Below are 25,725 nucleotides of genomic sequence, written 5' to 3'. Positions count from 1 at the left end.
TTAGGGACCAGCAGAGGTTGTATGCATTCACTCATACACCTGCCATACAATTAGATTGATTTCCCAGCTCAGTAGGCTAAGGAGACAGGAAGTTATTGGAAGAGTGATTGCCACCCAGAGAAGGGGCAGATGTAGCAGGTTTGGTGCAGTTCCTCTGGCCCCCAGAACCCTTAACAGGGGCACAGCTGCTGATGACATCATCCGCACTGCATGGAAGTTTCGCTTTGCCACTGCTCGTGTATCCTCAGGTTCACACCATCATTCCAGAAGAAACAGCCCTAACAATCTACACACGTTGTTGTTAAAGCAAACGTTGCAAACATGTGGCTCTCCTGGTTCCTGAAACTCAGCATCACCAAAGGCAAAACCTCCTCTCTCGGGATCATGGGGAAAAGGGTCAGGGCCCAGGAGTCCCGCAACAATATCCCTGCCTCTACCTCTGCAGGATCGCAGAAAGCCCTTCCTCCCTAGTAATTTATCTCTTTGAGAAACCCTGCAGCGCGTTGGGGGAAGGAGGAATGATGTCACACGAGGGCAGCCTGTGTAGTGGGTGACTCAGTGCCTGGAGATGGGGTCAGAGTTGACATTAGCAATAATGTGCTGGGTGTATCACTGGAGACTCCAGGCTTCATTACCTTCATTTACTCTCTGTCCCAACCCCCAGCCATCATTGCTTATCCTGGTCAAAGCATCTACCCCGCTCCACGCACCTCATCCTGCAGCCTGCCTCAATTCCACTGAGGGCATGATTGAATTAAATCCTTAAGATAAAAACAAAGAACCAAAAAACTTTGCTCTTGATAACCAACTGGATAAGCAGGCTTGTGCGATGCCAAAACTCAAAATCAATATCCGAGAGACTCTCTCTATTTGGAAAGGCACTGGTATATTAGATTAAAGCATGTCCTTTGATTTTTGCCTTAATAAAATATGAACGGTCTCTACAACAAAATTGCCCAGGATGATTCAGTAGCTTCTAAAATCAGCTTCCAATTTATTCAAGTGTATGGAGTGAGACCTGTAGGAAACAGGCTTCTGTACTCATCAAAAGGACAAACAGTTTTCCAGGTTGGAAACATTCCCCCAGTGTGTGTTGTCATTTCAGTAGCTATCATTTCCGATCAATGTTGTCTCTGCAGAGACAGCCCGTGTGCCAGGCCACCGCCAACCTTGAGGACTGATGTGACCTCAGCCCCTGGGCTGGAAAGTCCCTTGAGCATCAATTAGTCCAAATATCTTCTTTTACCACCTGGAACAAGGACATTTCCAAGGTCACACAGGCGGCAAGTCAAAACCATGGACTTCCTCGCTCGCAGGATCTAAGGATTCATGGCTTAGAGCAGGATTTCTCGACTTTAGCAATATTGACATGAGGGGCTGAATAATTCTTTGTTAAGGATTCATGGCTTAGAGCAGGATTTCTCGACTTTAGCAATATTGACATGAGGGGCTGAATAATTCTTTGTTGTGGTGGCAGTTCTGTGCCTTGTAGGATGTTCAGCAGCATCCCTACCCTCCACCCGTTAGATGTCTGTAGCACCACTTGCGACAACCAAAAATGTCTCTAGACGTTGCCAAATGTTCCCAGGGGGCCAAAATCATCCCCGGCTGAGAACTCCTAGCTTAGAGCATAAATTGCAAATTGGTGCCACATGGGCTAAATATAGCTCACAGATAGGTTTCGTTCATCCTATGTAATATTTGTCAGGATTTTTTAAATTGGGGAGATTTCACATAAAAATCCAGACTTCAGGCTTCTCTTGAACATTTGGAAGACCTGGCAACACTAAACACACGTCCTCACATGGCAATGATAGACTGAAGTTGAGTTCAGAATGGCCATCTGCACCCCTGTTTGCCACAGTCTCCACTGCTCCCTATCGTACCCCCCATCAGACCCACTTTATCTGTTTCATAATCTTTCTGGGTCCCAGTTTAGTGTTTAAGGCTTCTCAAAACTGTTTGTACTTTTCTGTTCTCTCAAGCACGCCTCTCAGCTCATTGAGGGCAGATCATGCTATTTTCTCTTTCTCTTTCCTCTACAGTGGCTATCCCTGAGCAGCCACTCAGAAACAGTTATCCATTGATTTGTCTAGAGCATCTTTTCCCAAAAGACATCCTGCAGAATGCTAGTCTTCAAGGGAAAATGGCTGGAAGTCAAGCAATTTTGGGTGAAGCTGCATTCAGTATCTCCATTTAGAGAATCAAAAGATTTGCATGTCTCTAAAATGACCTACATTAAAGAAAGAGGCTTAACTGCACTACAGAGACACAAGAAAATTTAATCACAGAACTCCCTTTTACCCTAGCATCAACCAATATCCCAGGAAACTACTGTGTTATTGAATAAACTTTGTAAAAGGCTGGATTGGAACTCTCTACTTTATGAATTAAACACAGTTATTGAAATATTAAGTGCGAAGACAAAGGCAGCTACAAATGTGTAGCTGGAGAGTATTTCTCTAAGCATAGACATTTATTTGGATTACTTCTTTAAAATTCCTTCTAAGCATAGACATTTATTTGGATTATTTCTTATAAAGAGTATTTCTTCTAAGCATAGACATAAAGAGTATTTATAAAGAGTATTTCTTCTAAGCATAGACATTTATTTGGATTACTTCTTTAAAATTTCCCCCACAAATCTGTAAAATTGGTGTGATCAATATCTGTATCTTACAGATTAGAAAATAAAGCAACAGAAAAGGAATTAGCCCAGATTTCACAGCTAGGAAGAGTTCAAGCCAGGACTGGAACACAGCCCATCCAATCCCAGAGCCTATGCACCTATTCTCTATCTGCACTGTACTACCTCCCTAGGACACTGTGCCATGTTGTTTATGTGTCTGTCTCCCTCTCAGGACATGTACCAAGCCTTACCCATGAAGGAAACAGAGAGGAAATTACTGTCCATTCATCAATGGCTTTGTGTGGGAAATAATACTTGGAAGGATTTGGCATGGTATCTCATATAGTTTTCACATCCTGAAAATTAGGTCTTCTGATCCTTACTTAATGTGGGCAACTCTCTCAATCTCTTGGAGCCTAGAAGCCACATAGCTAGTAAACAGAAAACTGGGATATGAACAAGTTCTGGAAACAAGGTATGTGTTCCTTCCACTTTGCTTATTGCCTAGTAAGAATACAGGAACTGGATGGATGGGTGGATGGATAGATTGATGGATGGTTGGATGGACGGATGGATGGATGGATGGATGAATGGATGGTGGATGGATAGACTGATGGATGGATGGATGGATGGATGGATGAATGGATGGTGGATGGATAGATGGATGGATGGATGGATGGATGGATGGATGGATGAATGGATGGTGGATGGATAGATGGATGGATGGATGGATGGATGGATGGATGATAGATGGATATTATTTCTTGCCCACTTACTTTGTGTAAAGCACCCCACTAAACTTTGTGAAGAGGAGAGGCATACTAAAAGGAAAAGGGTAGGATGCTTGCTCTTGAAGAGATTTTCCCTATTTCCTGGGGTTTGATCGTTCTAATCTCAGAACAGGAAAGGCAAAATGTGCCCTTCTCATATTGAGTACTTTCAGTTTACATCGAGATCTTGTAGCTTCACACAGTCATCACTCTGAGAAAGCCCCAACCATCTGGATATGGGCCAATCAAATAACGATGGAAACAAAACTCTCAGGGGAATCGGCTCTTAGCCCAAACCAGAGACATCAGGGAAATAAGAGACTGAGTTAGCTGGAGGGTTAATTCATCCTGATTTGTAGTATGATGTTCTCAGCTTGTAAGAAAACGAATGGTTGGGATGGGGTCGGGGAAGGAATTCTCCCCCTTTCGGGTTTCTCTCGGACCCCATCTGAGGAGTAAATGCTTTGTTTACTTCTGAACCTAAATTTTTCATCCCTATCACATTACCATTATTCACAATGATCTATAGCAAAGTACTCTGGGGAAAACACAGCTCTCTGCAGCATTTGAAAGAAGCAGACGGCATCATTGCAGTGATGATGCATACGAGAAATCATGTAGCCTCACACTAGGTGGAAAACGCTTGATAAAATTCAGAGGGAGGGGTAAAATAAATCACTCAGAAATTACCTTTTAGCATGAAGAAGGCTTCAAAAACATAAGCTACTGGACTGAAATTTTTTACTCACTCCTGTGCGGCATATTGTTCTCCTCACGTGGCTGATCGTGTATACCAAATAATACTAACTGATAAGACCACGTCTCCAGGGATAACAGCTACTTATGGATAAAAGAATAAGAGCAGGTGAAATGTTTCTAATTGTATTCATATGTGATTGGGCTCATAAAGAGCTAAAATGGTCTTCAGTGTCTCATGACTAGCATCTTTCGGTTATGGAAAGAGAATTATAAGTCTTCTTGTTAACTTTCATTATAAAATGACAGTCAAAGTCCTTTGAAGAGAAAAATCCAAAAGGGTGAAAAGCTCTCTTAAAGGAGTTGTTGAGAGAGCAGGATTGAGTCACATGATTGAGATCCTTGGATAATGCTGCACTTTCAGATGTTATGAGGATTAACCTCCATTCTGCATAATATCATTCATTTATTAAAAGCCCTTCAGTGACATCTCTATATACCACATCCCAATATTATCTTTCCTATTCCCCATCAATTATCGAACGCTGACTCTCACCTCCAGCGCTGTCACTTAACTAAGAAAAAACGACATTTCCCAGTTTCCTTTGAAGCAGGATATGGCCATGTGACTAGGCTCTGGCCAATAAGAGGTAAGTAGATGTAAATATTTTGGTGGTCTCCTCAAGTTTCCTCAAAAAGAAAGATGTGGGCCTTTCTCTCCCATCCCACATGTCTCGCTCCTGCTACCTGGAACATGGGTGTGAGGGCTGTATCTTGAACCATGAGAATGCGGGCCAATCCTTCATCTAGTTGAAGTACAGAGCTGGAAGGAACATTGATCTTGATGACTTTGTGGAGACACCATACCATCCTTAAGTGTATTCTACTTTCTTTAAGCTACTTCTTATTTGGGGGTTTTTGTTATTCATAGCTGAATCTAGTACTTTATCATCACTTTCACAGTGAAGCCTTCTCTGACCTTCCAGACAGCACCTTCTATTCCTTCTTTACAGTGCTTACCATACTATGATATTTTTGGTTTCATATATATAGCAGCGATTGTTTTTGTTCCCCGTACACCTTCTTGGAACTCACCATTGCCGTGCACAATGACCCAATGGCTTTAAGTCAAGACACCTGCAACTCTTTCAGGATAGCTTGGTCTAACTGCCAATTCCAAAACAATCCATGTACAGGGCAGATCAGAAAGGGTAGACGGTTAGCAACCCCCAGAAAGAGCCCTTGACCAACAGGACTGGAGGACGGATAGGTGTTGATGGATACTCCATTTACCCTGCTTCTTGATTAGGAGACCTTTGAGGTGTGTTCTACACTGTCATCTAGAGTTCTCCAGCAGGATTTAACCTGAGTTAATGACAGTGATAACCTGCTAGATAATGTACCTTGTACTGACTTCTTTCCCTTCCCTATATCAATTCCACAGATGCCTACTTCCTAGAATCACCACTCAAATAAGCCATTTGTACTCAAATATTTGAATTAAGAAAGATTTGCTTCTGGGGAACCCAACCTAAACCAATATATTTCTCCTTAGTTAGAATGCTAGCTCCACTGGGACTGAGAATGTTTGTCTTAGTCACCATTCTATCTCCAGTACTTAGCAGTAGTACAAGGTCAGCACTCAAAAGGTGATGAACAGATATCAGTTCATTTTTTTTTCCTCTGACACATCTAGAGTTAACCGTCTATGACTGGTCCTACAATATATAAATGGGAAGTTTATTCTACCACCTTCAGGATGGGCTGCACACCTATCCAGTACTTCTCTGAAGATAATGCTGTATTTGTGTCAATCATGCTTCATTACCTTTTAAATTACATCAACCCAAACTATAAGAAATTATAGCATACATCCTTGAATATGAGTTCTTGTATTTTACTGAGATCTTTCAGTGGCCATCAACTACTAACCGTTCTTCATTACTGACCTTCTAAATTTTTCTCCTTCCTCTCAACCTATTCTATGGAATTTTTGAAACATATAACAGCTTATAAAACCATAGGCATTAGGCATAGTGGTTAAGAATCCACATTTTAGAGTCAAATGCCTCCCACTTCAAATCCCAGCTCTGCTACAGACTAAGTAGGTGACCTTGGGAAAGTTACTCAGTTTCTATTAAATTTTCTCCTGTGTAAAATAAGGATAATAGTACCTATGGCACAGGATTATTTTTTAGATTAAACAATGTATTATAATAAATGACTCTAACTGTTTTGAGGAAAATACAGTAGAAGAAATCTTACTGAAGGATATAGTTTCAGACATTGACTGTTTGCTCCAGGTAACCTATTTCTCTGGAAAGTTACTGAACCATTCCAAGTTATTTAGAAAACCATTCTGAAATCATACTAAGATTGTTTCCCATATATTCTTGCTCAAAGATCTCACCTCTTTTGTGTGACACTCCCCTAAGATGGCTAATACCTTGAGCAGTTCCTATTTTGACTGTCTATACTCCTCCCATGGGGACACACACCTGTTCCCACGTCATATACAAGCTAATAGAGCTGAGTTGTAATACTGTATTTCACCAACAGTGGCCGCTGTGTGACATTGCCCTACAACATAAGATATTTCACCACTGAAGCTCTAAATGAGCTAATGTCCAGGGAATCAATTTTATAAATTGAAAATAGATTTATTGTGCTTATTTGGAGAGATGCCTTGCCACATGGCACTTGTCATATTCCACCAGAGAGGAGAAGATTTGGGAATACTTAATGATCCAAATGGTGGTATATAAGACTCAGAGGAAGGTATTCCTCCCCAAGCAGCACAGATTGTGGTGTGTTTCCTCTTAGTTGTTGTCACAATCGGCTGCCAACCAATTATAATCTGGGGTTTGTAAACAGCCAGAAGATTCCCTTGGAGGAAGTAATTATATTCCTTTTAACATACTATAAGGCAAACACTTTCTCTTAAACATGCTGTGTGCTGAGTGCAAAGTAGATTAACTTTCTGTTGCTAAAGGAAAACCCTCAGAATCAAGGCAAGGGATCCTAGTGGGACAGAAATATTAGGAGGCCAATAAAGGGGAAAAGAACACCAAAAATGCCATGGAGTATTACCAATCAGGGGAAGGACTCACTTGACCCATCCAAATAAACATGCATGGTGACATGTCAAGAGCATCCATTTGGTGTCAGTTGTGTATCACACCACAGTCACTGTGTTCCTTTGAGCAGGATAATTCACCATGTTAAGACTCGGTTTCCTCTTCTGTAAAGTAGGAATAATGATGCTTACCTAATAAGGTTATTCTGAGAATCAAATTACAAAACATACCTAAAGTGTCTAGAAGAGTAGTCACCCCCAAAACAATACCACACCTTGCAGATGTTGTCAGCGCCAAGCCCATATCCCCTTTGAACACACCATTCCCTGTCTAAGGTGATGGCTTCCTACGGAGAGCGTCCCGACTGGGGCATCTCAGCCCAGGTACCTGGAGCAGGCTGGAAGTGCCAGGGAGTTAACACTTCCAGAAACAGCCTTTAGCTGTTCAATCAGCAGAAAACTTAGTTTAAAAATACCCATTTCCTTACTCCTTGGGAAGGATAACTCTAAGGCTTGTTCCACACTGTCTCTGGGTTTGAGCCCCATTTGTCCCCGTGGTAACACACCCTACGTTGGTTTCTATTGCTTCCCTGCTCATTTTCTGACTTCCTGATGGGAGCTTCCTGGGATTACCTCCAAAATAAACCACTGGCACTCAAATTCTTGTTTCAGGGACTTCCCTGGTGGTGCAGTGGTTAAGAATCCACCTGGCAATGCAGGGGACACGGGTTCGATCCCTGGTCAGGGAAGATCCCACATGCCGCGGAGCAACTAAGCCCGTGCACCACAACTACTGAGCCTGCGCTCTAGAGCCTGCGAGCCACAGCTACTGAGCCCGCACGCTGCAACTACTGAAGCCCGCGCACCTAGAGCCTGTGCTCGGCACAAGAGAAGCCACCGCAATGAGAAGCACACACACCGCAATGAAGAGTAGCCCCCGCTCGCCGCAACTAGAGAAAGCCCGCGCATAGCAGCGAAGAACCAATGCAGCCAAAATTAAATAAATAAATAAATTTATGAAAAAACGATTTTTGTTTCAGGGTAGAATCCAGCCTCAACGTTGTATCTCACAATGTCAACAGGCTTAATAATTTGGACGATTGGGTTTACAATAAAATGTTTAATTCACTAGCCAAGCCTTGTCTATTCAGCTTCCTTCGAATCTCCTCTCTTCCACCCCACAGCCATTGCCTCAGTTGAGCCTCTTATTTACTGATTGATTTATTGATTTTTGTCTGTCTAGTCTCTAACTGATCTCCACGCTTCCAGTAACTCTATCCTCTAAACCATCACCCCCTTACTGCCAAAGTTGTTATCCTGAAATGCAGTCTGTTGATGCCATTCCCTTGTTTTTGTTTTTTAAGCCTTCAGTGATGCCCATTGCCTCCATGATTATGTCTTAAATTTTATAACACAGTATGTAAAAATCCTCAAAAGCTGGTGCCTACCAACCTTTCAGCCTAGTCTCCAGTGACTGCCAAACAGAGCCAATGCTCAGCTCATGTAGAATAAGGCAGTGTCTTCCCAAAAGTCCTATCACCTGTCACCTTTCTATGTGTTTGAAGGTGCTTGAGATCACCCACCTGAGGAATCTGGCTCATCTTCAAGGTCTGGCTCAAGTCCCCTGCTCTCTGAGGTCTTCTTCAACTGTACCCTCCTCTGGGTTCCCACGGTAGCATCTGCATTCACAAACTCATTCATTCATTCAACAAGCATTTTTCTGAGTATATTCTACTACGTACCAATCATGTGTTAACCTCCCAGGGAAACCATGCTGGATAAATGCAGAAATAGCTCCTGCTCACATGAAGACCACAGCTGGAAAAGGGAAAGACATTAACAGGTAATCATATAAAAGTTTGTTACAAACTGTCATGAGAGTTTACCATACAGGACAGCCAACATACCCTGGGGTTGGGGAGCTTCTCACTAGGAATGGGTGTTTGAGTTGAGAGTGAAGTAAGAATTAACACAAGGAGGTGGGACATACATTCCAGGCTTGGGGACAACAGCGGGTAGGAGGGAACCTAATACTCTTTTTGAGGAATAGAAGGCCAGGGCATTAAAGCAGAGAGGCCGAGGGAGAAGAGGCACTGACACTATTCATTGTGTCCTGTCTATTTGTTGACTGTGTCCTCCCTGCCTCACACTCTGAGAATGAGCTCCTCAAAGGTAAGGACCATGAGTTATCGAAAGTCATGTCCAGCCCAGCATTTAGCACAATGCAAATAAACAAAATTAATGTACCCATTTTATGGATGAGGAAGCTGAGGCTTGAAAGACTGAATGAGTCATCCAAGATCCCAAGGCTGGCTGTGGTTGCACAGTAACTAGAATATACACCTATCATTCCTCAACTGCATCTTTCCTTAAACTGCCGTAAGGCAATCCCCCATCTTTTTTCCTTAAAAAAAAAAAAAATCTAAGATTTTCCCGTGAGCTCTTTTTCAAAGGCCTCGATAACAAAAGACAAAAAGCTAGTTATTGCTGCGCGCGCGCACACACACACGTGTGTGTGTGTGTGTGTGTACACAACTGTGTTGCAGAGGGGTGCACACTGATCTGATCTTCTGGGGGAGGGAGGTCAAATCAAGAACAGGACCGCTTTCTGGTACTGAATTCTTTTTGGAGCCTCTTTAGCGGCCCCAAATGGTGCGGGTAGTGAGAATTAGCCATCAGAAGATGCTCCTGGCGATGCCGTAAAGAACATCCGCGATAACCCTGGAGGTCCTGAGTGCAAAGGCCCTGGATTTGGACTCCTCGGGGCAGCGAGAGGGATTTCTAGTTTCCAGCTTCCAGAACCTCTCCCCTCTTCTAGCTGGGACTGATGGTTTGGGAAAAAGCACCATTTCCAGTCTATCCTGCCCGCCCCCGCATGTCGGTGGGAGAGGAGGCAACCTTGGGGCGGGGAGGCATCCTCCAGACCCAGACATTCATCTCTGTCCATTTCAAGGCGCCCAGCCTGCGCCGTATATAATGAAGTATTGCGCCCACAGCGGAGGACAAGGCGTCCTCTCTTCATGTTTAGTTCACGAGTTTGGGGCAAATCTGGACTCTGGGTCTACGATCAAGAGCTTGATTTGACACTGGTTGAGAAACTGGAGTTGAGGCTTTGATCGGGCAGGGAAGAGCGGTGGGGAGCGAGGTGGGGCGGACAGGGGCGCGGCTCTTGGGAGGATTACGGCGGAGGCTGTGGACCTCTGCGCTGCTCGCAGAGGCTGCAGCCATTGCACCGCTGAGCATCCCACATTCAACAGGAGGAACCCGCGGGAGAGGAGCCCCGAGCCCCCCGCGCCTCAGCCGCTGCAGCCCGTGCGCCCCGCGCCCGCGCGCGCCATGGCCAAGGAAGGCGTGGAGAAGGCGGAGGAGACGGAGCAAATGATCGAGAAGGAGGCAGTCAAGGAGCCGGCGGAGGGCGGCGGCGGCTCTCACCGCCTCGGGGACGCCCAGGAGATGCGCGTCGTGGTGCTGGCCGGCTTCGGGGGGCTCAACAAGCTGCGGGTCACCAGGAAGGCCATGCCCGAGCCGCAGGACGGCGAGCTCAAGATCCGCGTCAAAGCCTGGTCCAGTATCCGCGCCTTTCTCTTTTTCTCTCTTTGCGCGCTCAGCGCTCCGGGGAGCAGGTGGGGGGAGACCCTCCGTGGACACCCCTCTCCGCGCCCTCACCCGGGTCTCAGAGCCTCCCCGAGGCCCTGGGCCAGCTGATGCTGGGGAGGGTGCTGAGAGGCGGCCCTCGCCCTCCCCAGGCCGGATCTCGGGGTGACCGGAGGAGCCTGTGAGAGGGGAAGGGTCGATGTGGCGCCCCGCGCTCAGGGTCTGGAAGACTGCGCCGCGGGAGCTCTCCGTGGGGTTACAGCTAAGCTGCCAGGAGAGGGGGTTTGACGATAACATGCTTAAAAAATAACCGTCGGCTTACTGTGTACGAGCTATCGTTTTTTTAGAGTTTTATGTGTGCGATCTTATTCAATACTTCCTGGGACCCAGTGAGTTAGGTACCATCATTGTCCCCCATTACAGGTGCGGCAACCAGGGCTCGGAGAGTGATTTGCCCAAGATCATTCGGCCGCCACTAAGTGGCATGGCCAGGATTTGATATTGGATCTTTTCAGCCTCTATGCTATTGTCCTGGTGGGGCTGGGGACGAAGTGCGGGGCTGGGGAAATGCGTCCTTCCTCCTCACCGCTGCACTCCCGTCCTTGTGGTCTGATATGGGGAAAGGGACTGGGAAGCATCCTAGGTACCCAGCATCTAAGCCCCGTGAGGGGTGAGGCCAAGACTGCTACTTCATCCCCCCTCTTTCCCCACAAGCATCTTCTGTGTTTCTCTGAAGAGGAAAAACACAAACAAAACAACTGAATCTTCTCCTAACTCCTGCTGCCATCTCAGGAGGAGCTCAGCAATCTGAGTGCCCTTCTATTCCCCACTCCTCCCCGGGGAACTTCAGACTGCCGCCTCCCTCCTCCCTTCCCCCTCCCCCCGCCCCCCAACCGGCTGGGATTCCTCCTGGAGTGTCTAAGCCTCTCTTGTGCTGTTACTATATGGTCATTTCCTTGGAATTCTGGGGAGGGAGGGCTCACCCCAGAGGGCTCACTGGACCACCACTCTTGAGTTGTCCATGCAGCAGCGTGGGAGGCTTTCCAGGGTAAGTTGCTGTTAACACAGTGAGATGGGCCCACCCCTTCCCATCGCAGTTTTTTAAAGCCCCCAACAGACACTGCTCCCTAAAAGCAGCAGCCAGCTCACCGGTTCCCAGGTTAGACCCCCAAACTCAGAATCTGGGAACAATCTAGAGGCAAGAAAAAGGCAAAGGAGCTTCCCCTCCCCTCTGCCGCTTTGAGAGCAGACGCGGGTTTCCTTTGCCAGACTGGAAGGAGGCTGGAGAGAGGCGGTCGCTGCTCTCTGGCTCACGCATCACGTACGGGGCTGGTCATGCTTGACTCTAAACACGGGGGCCTCTCCCTGGGAAGTTCAGGGCAGGGGACAAGGCTCCGGCCAGCTGGGGGATCCTATACGGTTCTATTCTGTTAACTCTTGCTGCACCAAGCTGGCTGATCCCAGAAGACAGAGCTTACCTCTGCCCTGCTTACCAATAAATTCCCAGTGCCCAGCGCAGAGCTTGGCACCCAGTATATCCTGAATAAGCTCTTGCTGAATGACTAAGTTACTGCTGGATGAATGGATGGAGGAAAGACGCCTGGAGGGGGATTGTTGAGTCATTATTTTTCTTCACTTGCTGGTGGAAGAATGTCTATCTAGTAACATTAAAACTGTGTATTGATAATTCTCCTTCCTAAACCACCCATCAAAAATACTGTGTGTGTGTGTGTGTGTGTGTGTGTGTGTGTGTGTGTGTGTGTAATTTATGACCCTCCATTCAAATTGAGGACCGGGTTCTAGGACTCTTCGTCAGAGTGTATTTTCAGAGAGTGAAAATGTTGAAGCTACTTTTTAAGAGAAAAGATTGTCATCTGCAGGGCAAATAGGTCTGGGTTCTCCAGTCTTTTGCTTACTGCACAAATGCTGAGAGAATCTGAAGCGTTTGGAAATAATAAATGTCAAGATGAAGGCCGGGAGATTGATTTTCAAAGCCAGACACTGAAGCCTGTTCTTCACTGGAGCCGTACACACACACACACACAATGGAATCACTGCAGATCTCCCACCCCAGTTGTTCAGAAAGCTAGCCAGTCATGGGGGGTGAGGGGGCGGATTTGGAATACAGTATTGCAAAGGCCCAGGTTGATGTTCATTCCCCGAAGCTGGAAGCAGAGATCATCGGTTTTGCAAGGGGGGACTGGAATCGGTTTGTGAGGGCTGCCCGCTGGGCCCTTCTTTCTCCACTAGGTTAGGATTGGCTGGCCAAAGATGCCCATTGATTGTAAGTTTAGCCTTGGGAGCCAGGATGACTCATTCTGTAGTTTTATGACTCAGCTGATCGCCTCCTGGATGAAGGTTTCCCTCTTATCTGTTCTCCCTCTCTCTCTCTCTCTCTCTCATTCTCTATTTTTAATGTAAACCTTTTATCATCAAATAGGATATGCTTTTTGCTAGAGAATAAAGCGTAGTTTATCTGAACTAGTAGTATTCAGACCTGGAATGAGGGTCCAAGTTGGTTACTGTATAAATTTTATGGAAATGGAAGAGAAGAGGCAGGGGGAAATACATATTTTATCTCATTTACCCCTCTCATCTGTGGTCTAACGCAGTAGGTATTATGGCAGAGCAAACTGAGGCTTGGAGATGTTCAGTAATTTGCTAAAACATCACACAGGTGGTAGAGATAGGATTTGAATTCTGGTTTGTTTCTCCTTAAAGCTCTGCTGTTTTCCTTTTATTCTATTTTGTCTCCCTCTGTGGAAAAGCCACAAGATATGTAATTTACTTCTCCGGACCTTTGGCACATAAGCTGGCTTTCTTTCCTTTCTTCAGTGAATATGGCTCCTTTGATCTGTTTATGTCTGGCTTAAGGAAACATTCTCTGGCCATTCCCAGAGTAATACGGCTTTCCCCCCAAAGTGGAGGCTTGATGGTCAAACGCGGCTCAGAAAGAACCACTGCGGGGTGTGCAGGGTGGGAGGGATAGCCCAGTCTTCCACCTAAATTGTTGCCAGAGCATCAACTTTAATGGGGAATCTGTTTCATCTACCATTCAGTGAACAATTTACACAGCAAGCGATTTAACTGGCCGAGGGGAAAAAGCGCCTGGCCTTTGTAGAAAGATGTATCCTTGTAACCTCGGTGAGCATCTCTCTTAACTTCTCCAAGATTTTTGTGCCTCAACTGCAAAATGGGGATACTAAGATGAACATCATGGTGTTGAGAGGATCAGATGCAGGAAAGAGGCCCAAAGTTGGCACTAAGTAAACGGTAGTTGTTGTGACTGTTGTCATATCTATGCCTGTATGACATATTTCCTGGAGACTTGATGACTTGGAGATGTATAATATAGGCAGTGTTATATCACATCTGCTTAGGGATGAAGAGTGAGACCTTCCTAGACATGAGTCCCAGCTCAGCCACCTGCTAACTGGCTATCCTAGGACTGGTCCCCTGGAGGCAGAGCCTGGGACAGGGATGCTTTTTGAAGTGGTTGATGTAAGAGGTGCTCTCGGGAGACTGGGAGCAAGGGAAGCAGGATGGGGCTGGGGAAGTAGCCAAGCAAGAGCTGGGTCTCAGCTGGATCCCACCAGGGGTTCTGGAGCATGAGTTGTACCATAGAGTCAATCTGACCTTGTAGCAATGGGGGAAGCCTTCTGGCCCCCACACCCCCCAGCCCCTGTCATCAGTCGGTTCTGGGCTCTGGGCTGCTTTCCACGTGGGGACGTGGAGCCTCTGTTCCCCGTGGAAGAGGGGACGGGGACTGCCCTGAGCTCTGAGCAGCCAGCTCTCCCAGCAGCCGGAGGATGGGTGCACCGCCCAGTAAAAGGGATCTGAGTGAGGCACAGCCAGCGCCCTCTACACTGGCTGACCTTGACCGCGTCGCCTACTGCTCTAAACGTCAGCTTCCTGCTCTATAAAATGGAGATAATAATAGCACCTCCCTTCAGAGTGCTGTAAGGGGGTTTCTGCTGCGTCACACTGAGCCCACGGTGCATCAGGACCTTTATGGTGATGTGTGGCACAGAGCAAGTGATCAATGAATGCTAGACATTATTATTATAACTATAAACTATTATTCTTGGTTTCCATAGATACCTTTTATAGTCTATCATTTAGACCAGCACTCTTTGGAGAGTGAAAGGGACACTGCTAATAATTACTCTGGGATAGCAGGGACAAACTGGAACCGTTCTAGGCAAACCTGGGTTTGTGGTCTCCCCCGCCCTGCCCCCCGCAGGTGTTAAGGGTCCGATCTATGCCTTTGCTGCCAGCAGTCTTGTAACAGTGGAGGTTCTTTTGCACAGGAGCTGGTGGGATTTGAGGCTGAGGGTCTCCAGACTGGGCTGCAGGAATGTATTTAAGTGGCCATTAAGAAGCTGGTCTGTTTTGGGGCTCAAATTGGCTTGTGGTGGAAAGGCACTAATGGACTGGGGACATGTATTTGCCCAGACTGATTTACAGCAAGAGGCCACATGAAACTGCTGGAATGAGACCAACTGGATGAAAAATAGTTGCAGCCATCAGCCAATGGCTCCATTGGCTGATCTGAAAATGGGCCGAGGGCAGGCCACGCTAGAGGAAAGCCAACAGATTGGTAGGATCCTAATATATCACGAGGGTAAAGTGCACTGGAGATGGGGAGGGAACTCATATCTATTGGGCACTTGTTAGGAGCCAGCAACTGAACTGCCTGCTATACACTCTTTGTTTCATTTTATCCTAATGGCAACTCAACAAGGTCAATGTTACGATCTCCATTTTAATAATGGGGAAACTGACATTCAGAGACAAGTTAAGATCACAAACTGTTAAGTGGATGAGCAGTATAAAAATCCAAGTCTGTCTTGTTCCTGGACTCTTTACATGTGGGAGTCTGATTATCAGAGAGACACAGTGACAAAGGCACAATGGACAGAAAGACAATGAAAGACCAAGAGACAGAGAGAGGCAGACAGACACAAAGACCGGAATCGGAAATACAGAGAAAGAACCATGGATGCATTTGACTGATCTGAAGTATAGCTGATAAGACTCAAAATTGCATGGTGCCATCTTGTCTCCCAAAGTGGCCATTGTGCTTCTGAACCACATTCACTTTCTGTCCATTTCTGTGGTCTGGGATGCTTTTGGGATCCACCTAGGATCACATTGCTATGGCTGTTGACCCAGAATACCCATGCTGATTCGATATACTCATCACTCAAGACACTGAGTTCCTTCCTCTGCCCCTGTGGCCTCCATTGGGCTATGGCTACATTGGCAACTCGAGTGCAGGATGTCCCCAAACAACACAGCATTAAAGTGTCCCTGACAAGGCCAATCCAATGAAATATGGCCAATATGATCTTCCCTGAGTTTATTCAAATAAACAAATGGAGTGTATGAGGTTAAGTGACACAGATGTTTGTAAAACTGAGAAATTGCTTGGAGGGTCTCAAGACCTGAGCCAGGAGCCACTCTGGCACAGAGACTGGAATAAGGTGTTCTGAGTCACTCTGTGTTGGATGGGGCTATGAGGATTTGATAGGAAAGGATGACTCTGCTGAGTCACAGTGAGCCCTGTTTGGTGATGAGAAGGTAGAGATGCTGCTTCTGGGGTCTTTCTTATTCATCGAAGTTTGCGTTTTCCCATTATCTGGGTCCTCCCTGGCGAGGGCTGGTGATGGTGACAATGTGTGCTCTTGATCCAATAATGGAATAGACTTCCTGTCTCCCCAGCAATTCGAGGAAGAAAGGAAGCCCAGAATCAGTGTTTCTTCTATTTCATTCAAAAAGGAAATGTAGAACATCTTATAGGACATCTGACATAGAGCAGGTTCCCATAAACAGCAGCCTGATCTTAATTAGACAGAAGCCAATGGCAGTGGCTCATGATGGGCAAAGGGAGTGATGACTGATACTCAAGCTCACTCTACCCTCCACCGGCAGCATCTTTGCAGCAATAAAGCCTATCATCCTTGTCATTTTTCATCTGTCGCTCACCCATGAGTTTATCATCTTTACTTGCTAAGAAAAAGGGACTCAGAGATGAAAGAGTGAGAAGCTACAACAGATCTGAGTTCTTACCCTAACCCTACCTCACCATGGCTGTGTGATGGTAGGCAGACAGCACTTTCACCTTGTCCGTATCCTCACGTTGGTAATAACACCCTCTTTTTGGTATTGTTATGAAGACTGGCTGAGAGGCTGTGAAAGTCCTCACTGCTCCTTGCACATAGTGGGCACTCAGTAAAAGTTATCTTCCTTCCTCTGTTACCGGGGCTGCAAAGGACAGAACTGGGACATGACCCCATCCTCCCATTCCCTGTCCTAATAATCTCCCACCAAACTACGTGGGCAGCAGGGACTAGGGTGCTGGCTTTTGAGTCTTATGCCCAGGGTTGAGAATGGATTTGGACTGATGTATTGCTACCCTAACACCAGCTCTGCGCACACTCATTTGGGGGTAGCAGCACGGATTTCTCTGATAGCTGGGTGTGCAAAACAGCCCAGCCTCTGGAGTTTGGTTCACACTCATCCAGAAGAACCCAAAATCCCATGACCTTTGGGCAAATCACTGACATTCAGCGCCAACAACAAAGCTCACCCAGACATGGGGAATAGTGCCCCCGTGACCCCAAGTTCCTGCCACTTCTTATTCTTCATAGGGATCTTTTTTGGCATCTTGGCATTTGTCATAGAAGAAAACGTTTAATTAGAAACAAGAAGATGCTCTTCCTAGGAAAGGGCAGTGGGCGTGTAATCTCAAATTAGTTTGATTCCTCCGTGTGTGATCTCACACAGAACATCGGTTGGAGCCATGGTATTAAAATGAGTAAATGTAATGTTTGAAGGCCCAAGAGACAGAATAGATGCTCCAGTGAAAGGGGCTGTTTCATCTTTAAATGCGGTATTTTCTTGATGACAGCCTGCAGTGAGCTTCTGTCCTCAATCTCCTTCCGTCAGTGACCCTTGATCCCTCAGCCTAAGCCTCTTCCCCAGCACTGTCCTGGGGGCAGGAACATGCAAGTCAGTGGTTCCCCAAACAGAACCCCCTTGGCAAGTTAAAGCACTGGGTCCTCTTACTCCTGACTTCTCCAAACACCTGTAGTCCCCAGAGCCCATTGCAGGGTAATTATCTTCTGTGAAAAGAATGATAATGATTCATTTCTTGGGCTGGCACTGACTAAACACCCAAACTGGATGGGAGGCAGGATGCTTTTGGTTATAAAAGAGTTAATGTTTGAAGTGAAACAGATGTGGATTCAAGTCCTGAAGCTGATCATTTTAGCAATCTCTATAAACTTGGGAAAATGACTTACTCATTTGAAACCTCAGTTTGCTTATCTGTAATATGGGTATAATTATAGTCCTTATGGGATAATTTTGTGTGTGTCAGGATCAAAAGAGAGATCATGTCTAAAGTATTTAGCAATGATGTTGGCATATTTAATATTTGTTGAATGAATGAAGTCCTTGTTGTACAGTGTATGTTTAATATATATTAATGGTGTGGTGAGGAGGAGGTGCAAAAAAATAGGACATTAGAAAGTCCCTCCACGTGTCATAAAGTTTTCTGAATGGAGTCCCTGTTCAGATTCCACATGTCTTCCCCAAAGGGTACAAGACCCTAACATCAAAAGTAGCCTGTGGCTTCCCTGGTGGCGCAGTGGTTGGGAATCCGCCTGCCAATGCAGGGGACACGGGTTCGTGCCCCGGTCTGGGAGGATCCCGCGTGCCGCGGAGCGGCTGGGCCCGTGAGCCACAACTACTGAGCCTGCGCGTCTGGAGCCTGTGCTCCGCAACGGGAGAGGCCGCGACGGTGGGAGGCCCAAGCACCGCGATGAAGAGTGGCCCCCGCTTGCCGCAACTAGAGAAGGCCCTCGCACAGAAACGAAGACCTAACACAGCCAAAAATAAATAAATTAATTAATTAAAAAAAAAAAAAAAAAAAGTAGCCTGGACAGAATGTGCCACTGTGGCATGACGTAAACAAGAAGATCCAGATGAATTCCTGAAGGAACAAGAGAGGAAATGGAACCAAAATGTATCGTGCTCCTACTGTGTTCCAGAAGCTGGGCCAAGCTTAGGGATCTTCAAAAAGAAGACCAGTCACTTTTGCTCTGACCCCTCTTTCCTTCATTTCAGCCTTGGTGACTGTCATGATGAACTTGTCCCTGGACTTCTAGGCTCTCCCCTGTCCTGACCCTTCCATCTTTTATCTTCTCTCTCCTCATCTGTTAGCTTCATGTGCTCCTACTGCAATGAGCTGCCTTCTTGAGACTTGGAAAGATGGCGGCCTTTCGCCCCAGCTGCCTTCTGCAAGTTTAGCAAGCCCCAATGCAAAGAGAACTTTCTTCTCCCAATTTTCATATATCAAGGAAGGAATCTGATTGGCCCTTCATGAATCACAATACCAGCCCCTGGATGTCCCTCTCTCTGTTTGGCCCAAGGGAGTGAGGTGCTGTGATTGGCCACATTTGTGCCCCATTCTGTCCTATTCTGACCTAGAAGAATGGAGCCTCATGATTGACAGCCCCACCAGGAGCTCATGAAGTGTGTGTGTGTGTGTGTGTGTGTGTGTGTGTGTTCGGGGTGGGGGTGGGGTAGATACTCTAAATGGAATGGAGGGCAGTTATCAGACGGCGCAGGTAAGAGACACACTGGACTGATCAAAATGGCAGTCATCATGGGGGATAGGAGAGGCTTCTTCACCCAGGAAAAGTGAAGAATCAGGCAGGGGACTGGAGAAGGCAGCTCCAGTCCCTGTCTTGGGACTTTACATCTCTCAGCACCAAGTTACTGAATCGTATTAAATAACATATATAATATTTTCAACTTTGAGGCCCATCATCTTTTAAATCTCTGGTCATCTTGGACATTCCAGAAACTCTCTCTGTTCTCATTTAAGCGATGAACACCAAGCCTGGGGCTTGGGTAACAGTAGGTGCTCAATCAGTGTTTGGGGGAATGAGTGAATATATTGGGTTGGCCAAAAAGTTCGTTCGAGTTTTTCTGTACCATCTTATGGCAAAGTCCAAACAAACTTTTTGGCCAGCCCAATGTTACCGACTTCCCCCAAATTGTTAGTGTACATTTTGGCAGAAGCGGCAGTGTCACTTGTAAATGTGACGTTCCTAACACAAACAGTGGCCCGTCCACGCTAATGTGCCTTCAGCCTCCCCTCTGCCATCTCAGCTTTCTCTGACAAAAGTCTACGTCTCTCCAGCACGCAGGTCTTTGAGTGGGGAGTTGAAAGAATACCAAATGAGCTATGTTTTTGGAGAGTTTTACTTCTCCTTGACACAGTCTGTTCTCTTGAAACTAGAGATCACTTTTTTTTTTAATTTATTTATTTATTTTTGGCTACGTTAGGTCTTCACTGCTGCACACGGGCTCTCTCTAGTTGTAGTGAGCGGGGGCTACTCTTCGTTGCGGTGCGCGGGCTTCTCATTGCGGTGGCTTCTCTTGTGGCAGAGCACAGGCTCTAGGTGTGTGGGCTTCAGTAGTTGTGGCACGCGGGCTCAGTAGTTGTGGCGCACGGGCTTAGTTGCTCCGCGGCATGTGGGATCTTCCCGGATCAGAGCTCGAACCCGTGTCCCCTGCATTGGCAGGCGGATTCTCAACCACTGCGCCACCAGGGAAGTCCCTAGAGATCACTTTTTGAACCCTCTAATAACTACTTTCCCGAGGCTGGGAAATGTGGGCCTCTGACTTCTCAAGATGCTCTGTAATTTCCTCCGTATTGCCATGCGGCTCCATCGGGGACCGGAGGCTAGGGCTCTTGGAGAGAACCCGGTGTGCTGCTTCTGATGATGGTTATTCCAAGAGCACTTGAACTCAAGTGTTCCTGCGATGCTCGTACACCTGGGGACGCCAGGCCCTGCCAGCCTGGGTGTCCAAACAACATTTCACTAAACTAAACATATGGTGGTAATCCTTGTGTAAGATACACACACATCAAATCATGCTGTACACCTTAAATTAATACAGTGTGTCAGTTACAGCTCAATAAAACTGGAAAGTAAATGAATAAATATTTCAAGCTATTGGGGAAAAAAAATCCCCTTTTAAAACAGTATGTTGGGCTTCCCTGGTGGTGCAGTGGTTAAGAATCCACCTGCCAATGCAGGGGACACGGGTTCGAGCCCTGGTCCGGGAAGATCCCACATGCCGCGGAGCAACTAAGCCCGTGTGCCACAGCTACTGAGCCTGTGCTCTGGAGCCCACGAGCCACAACTACAGAAGCCTGCACGCCTAGACCCCGTGCTCCGCAACAAGAGAAGCCACTGCAATGAGAAACCTGTGCAGCGTGACGAAGAGTAGACCCCGCTCGCCGCAAGTAGAGAAAACCTGTAAGCAGCAACGAAGACCCAATGCAGCCAAAAATAAATAAATTAAATAAATTAAAAACAAAAAAACAAAAAAAACCCAGTATGTCCATGACTCTGTTCCTACCTTCCTTTGTAGGTATCAGGCCCCCCACCTTCAACACCTCCCAGATAGTTGCAAGGGTTTCTTAGGGGGTGTAGCTTGGATGCTCAGAAACACAGTTCTGGCTCCCCATTGACTGTGACCCTCTCCTGCTGCTCTGTGCTGCTCCCCCCCAAAGTCCAAAGCCACCCAGCATGTTTCCCCATTTCTTCTCCAACCCAGGTGGAGCCTGGCCCTCTGCTTAGGCTGTGGTCCCCTTTCCACCCCATACAGGTTATAAAGCAGCATATGCTACCTTCTGTATTAATCCTCCTCCTGTTTGGAGCTAATAATAATGACACTCTTGTCATTAATTATTTATCATCATTATTATCATAATGACCTTTACTGAGTGATTTCTGTGTGCCATGGGCACCATAGTAAAGGTTCTTTAGAAATTTCTAAGATACCAAACATTTTCCAGATGAAGGGAAAGGATCAGAGAAATAAGGGAACTTGCTAAAGATCACACATCTCATAAGACAAAGAGAGCTGGGATTTCAGCCAGGGTTTGCTGAAATCAAACTTCACTCCCACTCTTCACTGCTCAGTCCTAGACACAAGCCCCTGAAGTTGAAGGGCAATCTGAGTTGGACCAAACACCACATTCAGAGTCAAACCTTCCTCTTGCGTTGCCACAGGCTTCTTCATCTAGGCTTCTGTTCTCCAACTCAGATTACCCTTAGGATGAGTTTTTTCTCTTTCCCCCAGAAGGCTTATCTGCTCTTCATCCAAATAGATACATAGTGGGGCTCAGACACTCTAAATTCTACAGTAAACTCTGACGAAACTTTCAAACTGCATTCTACAAAGCCTCCTCCCCTTCCTCCCAATGCAGACCTACCTGCTTCTTAAAATAGACGATCCATCAAGTAACAGACTTAAAAAAATAAAAAATAAAAAGATCCCTGTCTAAGATCAGAAAGAATTGCTTTTCATTTATCTATGCTACACATAGTTCAATCAGCTAATGGGGAGCTATTAAACCCATTGTCCCTATGATTGGTCTGAATGATTTCGTAATTGGATTCTCTGTATCCTCCAGCTAAACTGAATAAAATTGTTCCAACTGGGGACCTTGTAATAAACTCTGACTCAACGTTTCTGCAGCCAGAACCCAGGATGCGTAATACAGCTAAAAACGTGCCCACCTTCCCAAAGACAGCCCTTTCTGCTTTCAGATCCTGGAGAACATTTCTGTCTGACCGCAGAGGAGACGTCCCATGCCCCTGGGACTGCTCCTTCATAGGAAATAAATAGCAAAGGCAATTTGCACCCCCTTACCCACTGAGTCCACATCTCTGCCCTCAGCCAACAGCGTTTATGGGACACTTGACTTCTTCTTTTTGCTCTTTTAACATTTTTTGTTCCTTTTCCTATTCTTTTTTCCTTTTGTATCCTAGATTTAGCTGGCATGATTCACCCTTGAATAGAAATCCAGTTTCCAATATAACTGAGAAGCACTGTCAAATTCTGTTGAGTCCTTTAGAAAACACCAAAGCTGGATCCATCCGTGCTATGGAGAAAAACTTCTCGAAAAACTTCCCTTCCCATTTAGATCCCCTCAATGCCTCCTGCTCCCTCCAGACTCTCCCTGTGCTCTTTCAACTCTCCCAGATTCTCAGCCCCTGCCCTTGCTCTCTCTGGTCTTTTGCATCTATCTTTGCTCACCCTTCACATCTATTCTTTTATCTTCCAGGATAAATATTTGCTCTTCCCAAAGCACATCAATCAAGCAGGTCTTTGTTCTTCTCAGCTTTCCCCTTGCTACACGACAAGGCTGCCAACCAATAATTCCCTCTAGCAGAAGGAAGGAAAGAGCTTGAATCACTCCTCGGTATTTTCCTACTTACACCTTCAGTGGAGGAATCATCGTTGGCAAGGCTAGAATATGCCCTGGGCTAAGCAGAGAACGTGGAAAAAATGGATTTGAAGGCAAACTCTCTGCCTTGGAATTGCGCAGAGTCCATGAGGAAGACAGCAGGGTAGTGACTGTGCTACTGCCTCCTTCTGAGGCTAACTCATTTTTTTTATTGAAGTAGAGTTGACTTACAACGTTGTGTTAGTTTCTGATGTACAGCAAAGTGATTCAGTTTTACATATACATATTATTTTTCATTCTTTTCCTTTATGGTTTATTACAGGATATTGAATATAGTTCCCTGAGCTATACAGTAGGACCTTGTTATTTATCTATTTCATATATAGTAGTTTGTATCTGCTAATTCCAAACTCCTAATTTATCCCTCCCCCACCCCCTTTCCCCTTTGGTAACCACAAGTCTTTTCTCTATGTCTGTGAGTCTGTTTCTGTTTTGTTAATGAGTTCATTTGTGTCATATTTTAGATTCCACATATAAGTGATATCATATGGTATTTGTCTTTCTCTTTCTGACTTAACTCAGTATGGTAATCTCTAGGTCCATCCGCGTTGCTGCAAATGGCATTATTTCATTCTTTTTTATGGCTGAGTGATATTCCATTGTATGTATATACCGTATCTTCTTTATCCATTCCTCTGTTGATGGATATTTAGGTTGCTTCCATGCCTTGGCTACTGTAAATAGTGCTGCTATGAACATTGGGGTGCGTGTATCTTTTTGAATTTGAGTTTTCATCTTTTCTGGATACATGCCCAGGAGTGGGATTGCTGGATCATATGGTAACTCTATTTTTAGTTTTTTAAGTAACCTCCGGACTGTTCTCCATAGTGGCTGCACCAATTTACATTCCCACCAACAGTGTAGGAGGGTTCCCTTTTCTCCACACCCTCTCCAGCATTTGCTATTTGTAGACTTTTTAATGACGGCCATTCTGACTGGTGTGAGGTGGTACCTCATGGTAGGTTTGATTCACATTTCTCTAATAAAGGCTAATCACATTTAAATACTAATTAAGTAAAATTAAAAGTTCAGTTCCTCACCCACACTAGCCACACTTCAAGTGTTCAGTAACCACACGTGGCTAGTGGCTGCCATACTGGACAGAGCAGACACAGAACATTTCCATCACTGCAGAATATTCTTTGGACAATGTCGCTCTAGTCTACCTTATTCGTTTTCCCCTTGAAACAACTGTTTTAGGAAGCATAGTTTTTATCAGCAGCAATGACTTAGGAGACAGCTGTCACGTTATAGCAAAAATGGACTGTTTCTCTGTGGGAACCCTGCCCCTCTGAGGCTCCAGTGAGAAGTCAAGCAGTAAGCGCTTTGCACTGTCTCATAATGCTTTCTCCCCTCATGGAGAGGTGGGATGAGGCTGGAGAGCTTGGGAGAATGGAAGCAAAGGGCGCAGCCATGCCTAAGTGACACTTAGCTGTGGAACCTCCATGACTCCTGCAAAGTGAGTTAGTAACTGCCCTCCCTGTGCTAGTTGCGACCCGTGTCCCACTGCCTGTTGGGGAATTGTCATACTGTGAAGTCATTTATTTCGTTGATCTCGGAACTCTTGGGAACCAGAGGTGTCATTGTCATTGTTGTAACATTAGTCCTGAGCCAAATCCCAAATCATGGAAGGTCTGTGGAATTTAAATTAAATTAGTTTGAATGTTCTACACAACCAGTCACTGCCAGGCACCTGTTTGAAGTCAATGACTCCGTCAACATCTAACCTGGACCACAGAGATTTTAACCTTTTCAAGAACGTTCTTAGGAATAAATACCTGCTGTGTCCCCAGGAGAGGCTGAGAGTAAATAAATAACTCCAGGTCCAGAAATCAAGGGGTCAGTCTTGGCATCAAGGACAGCTTGTTTTGGACCCACTCATGCCATGCTTTTCTGTTTCTGTTGAAAATGGCTCTTGATATTTAGATTCTCAGTGTATCTCCTTGGTCATTTTGTTCCATGTTTGAAATACTACCGATGTGTTTTGAATACTAATGTGGACGTATGATCGGAATATATTTCCTGTCTCTGAGGAACAACAGACCTGTACCACTATAGCTCAGTCTGTATTGCCCTCACAATTCAGGTCCTATGTTGTAGATAAAGGGATCTGGGCTGGGCAACAAAAGAATTATTTACTTAATAAGTAAAGCGGTAGATTATGAAAAACATCAGATGTGTCAGAGAACTTCATGTTTCAGATCTAAAAATAATGGTTAAACAAGGTAAGCAGGATCGTGTGGAGCCAGACACGAAGGGGACCGCTGTCAGGAGCCATGGCCAGCGATGGGGGAGAAGGGAGTCTGAGCATCCATAACACACGCTTTTTTTTTTCTTATCTTCTTTATATTTTATTCTCTCTGGGGACTGCAGGAAAATGGTGTACTTGTAACCAAAAAGTTTTCTGGTTTTTTTGTGGAGGTTTTTGTTGCTGTTGTTGGTTGGTTGGTTGGTTGGTTGGTTGGTTGGTTTTTAAGTAGAGGGATCAGATTTTTAAACCAGGAGGTTCATTTTAGAATTCGGGCTCTTAACTCTATCCCATGCTATGTTTTAGCATCAAACATGACAGTCTGTTTGGAAAATGTGGTGGAGTCGAACATTTTTGAGTTGAAAATTTCTC

The 25,725-nt window shown here is 45.7% G+C and overlaps 1 protein-coding gene across 1 annotated transcript in view; it reads left to right on the top strand.

The window, feature by feature from the left end:
* Positions 1–10,417: 10,417 nt before the first annotated feature.
* VAT1L (vesicle amine transport 1 like) overlaps positions 10,418–25,725 on the top strand; it is a 157,715-nt gene continuing 142,407 nt past the window's right edge. Inside the window, exon 1 of the mRNA XM_061172851.1 lies at positions 10,418–10,734. Within this exon, the coding sequence (XP_061028834.1) occupies positions 10,508–10,734 (227 nt within the window). The 5' untranslated portion in view covers positions 10,418–10,507. The remainder of the gene's footprint in view (positions 10,735–25,725) is intronic.

This window comes from Eubalaena glacialis, chromosome 18 (assembly GCF_028564815.1).
Source record: "Eubalaena glacialis isolate mEubGla1 chromosome 18, mEubGla1.1.hap2.+ XY, whole genome shotgun sequence".
Classification (NCBI taxonomy): domain Eukaryota; kingdom Metazoa; phylum Chordata; class Mammalia; order Artiodactyla; family Balaenidae; genus Eubalaena; species Eubalaena glacialis.
The sequence above is the reverse complement of the archived record's forward strand: the minus strand, read 5'-3'. Positions and strand labels throughout refer to the sequence as shown.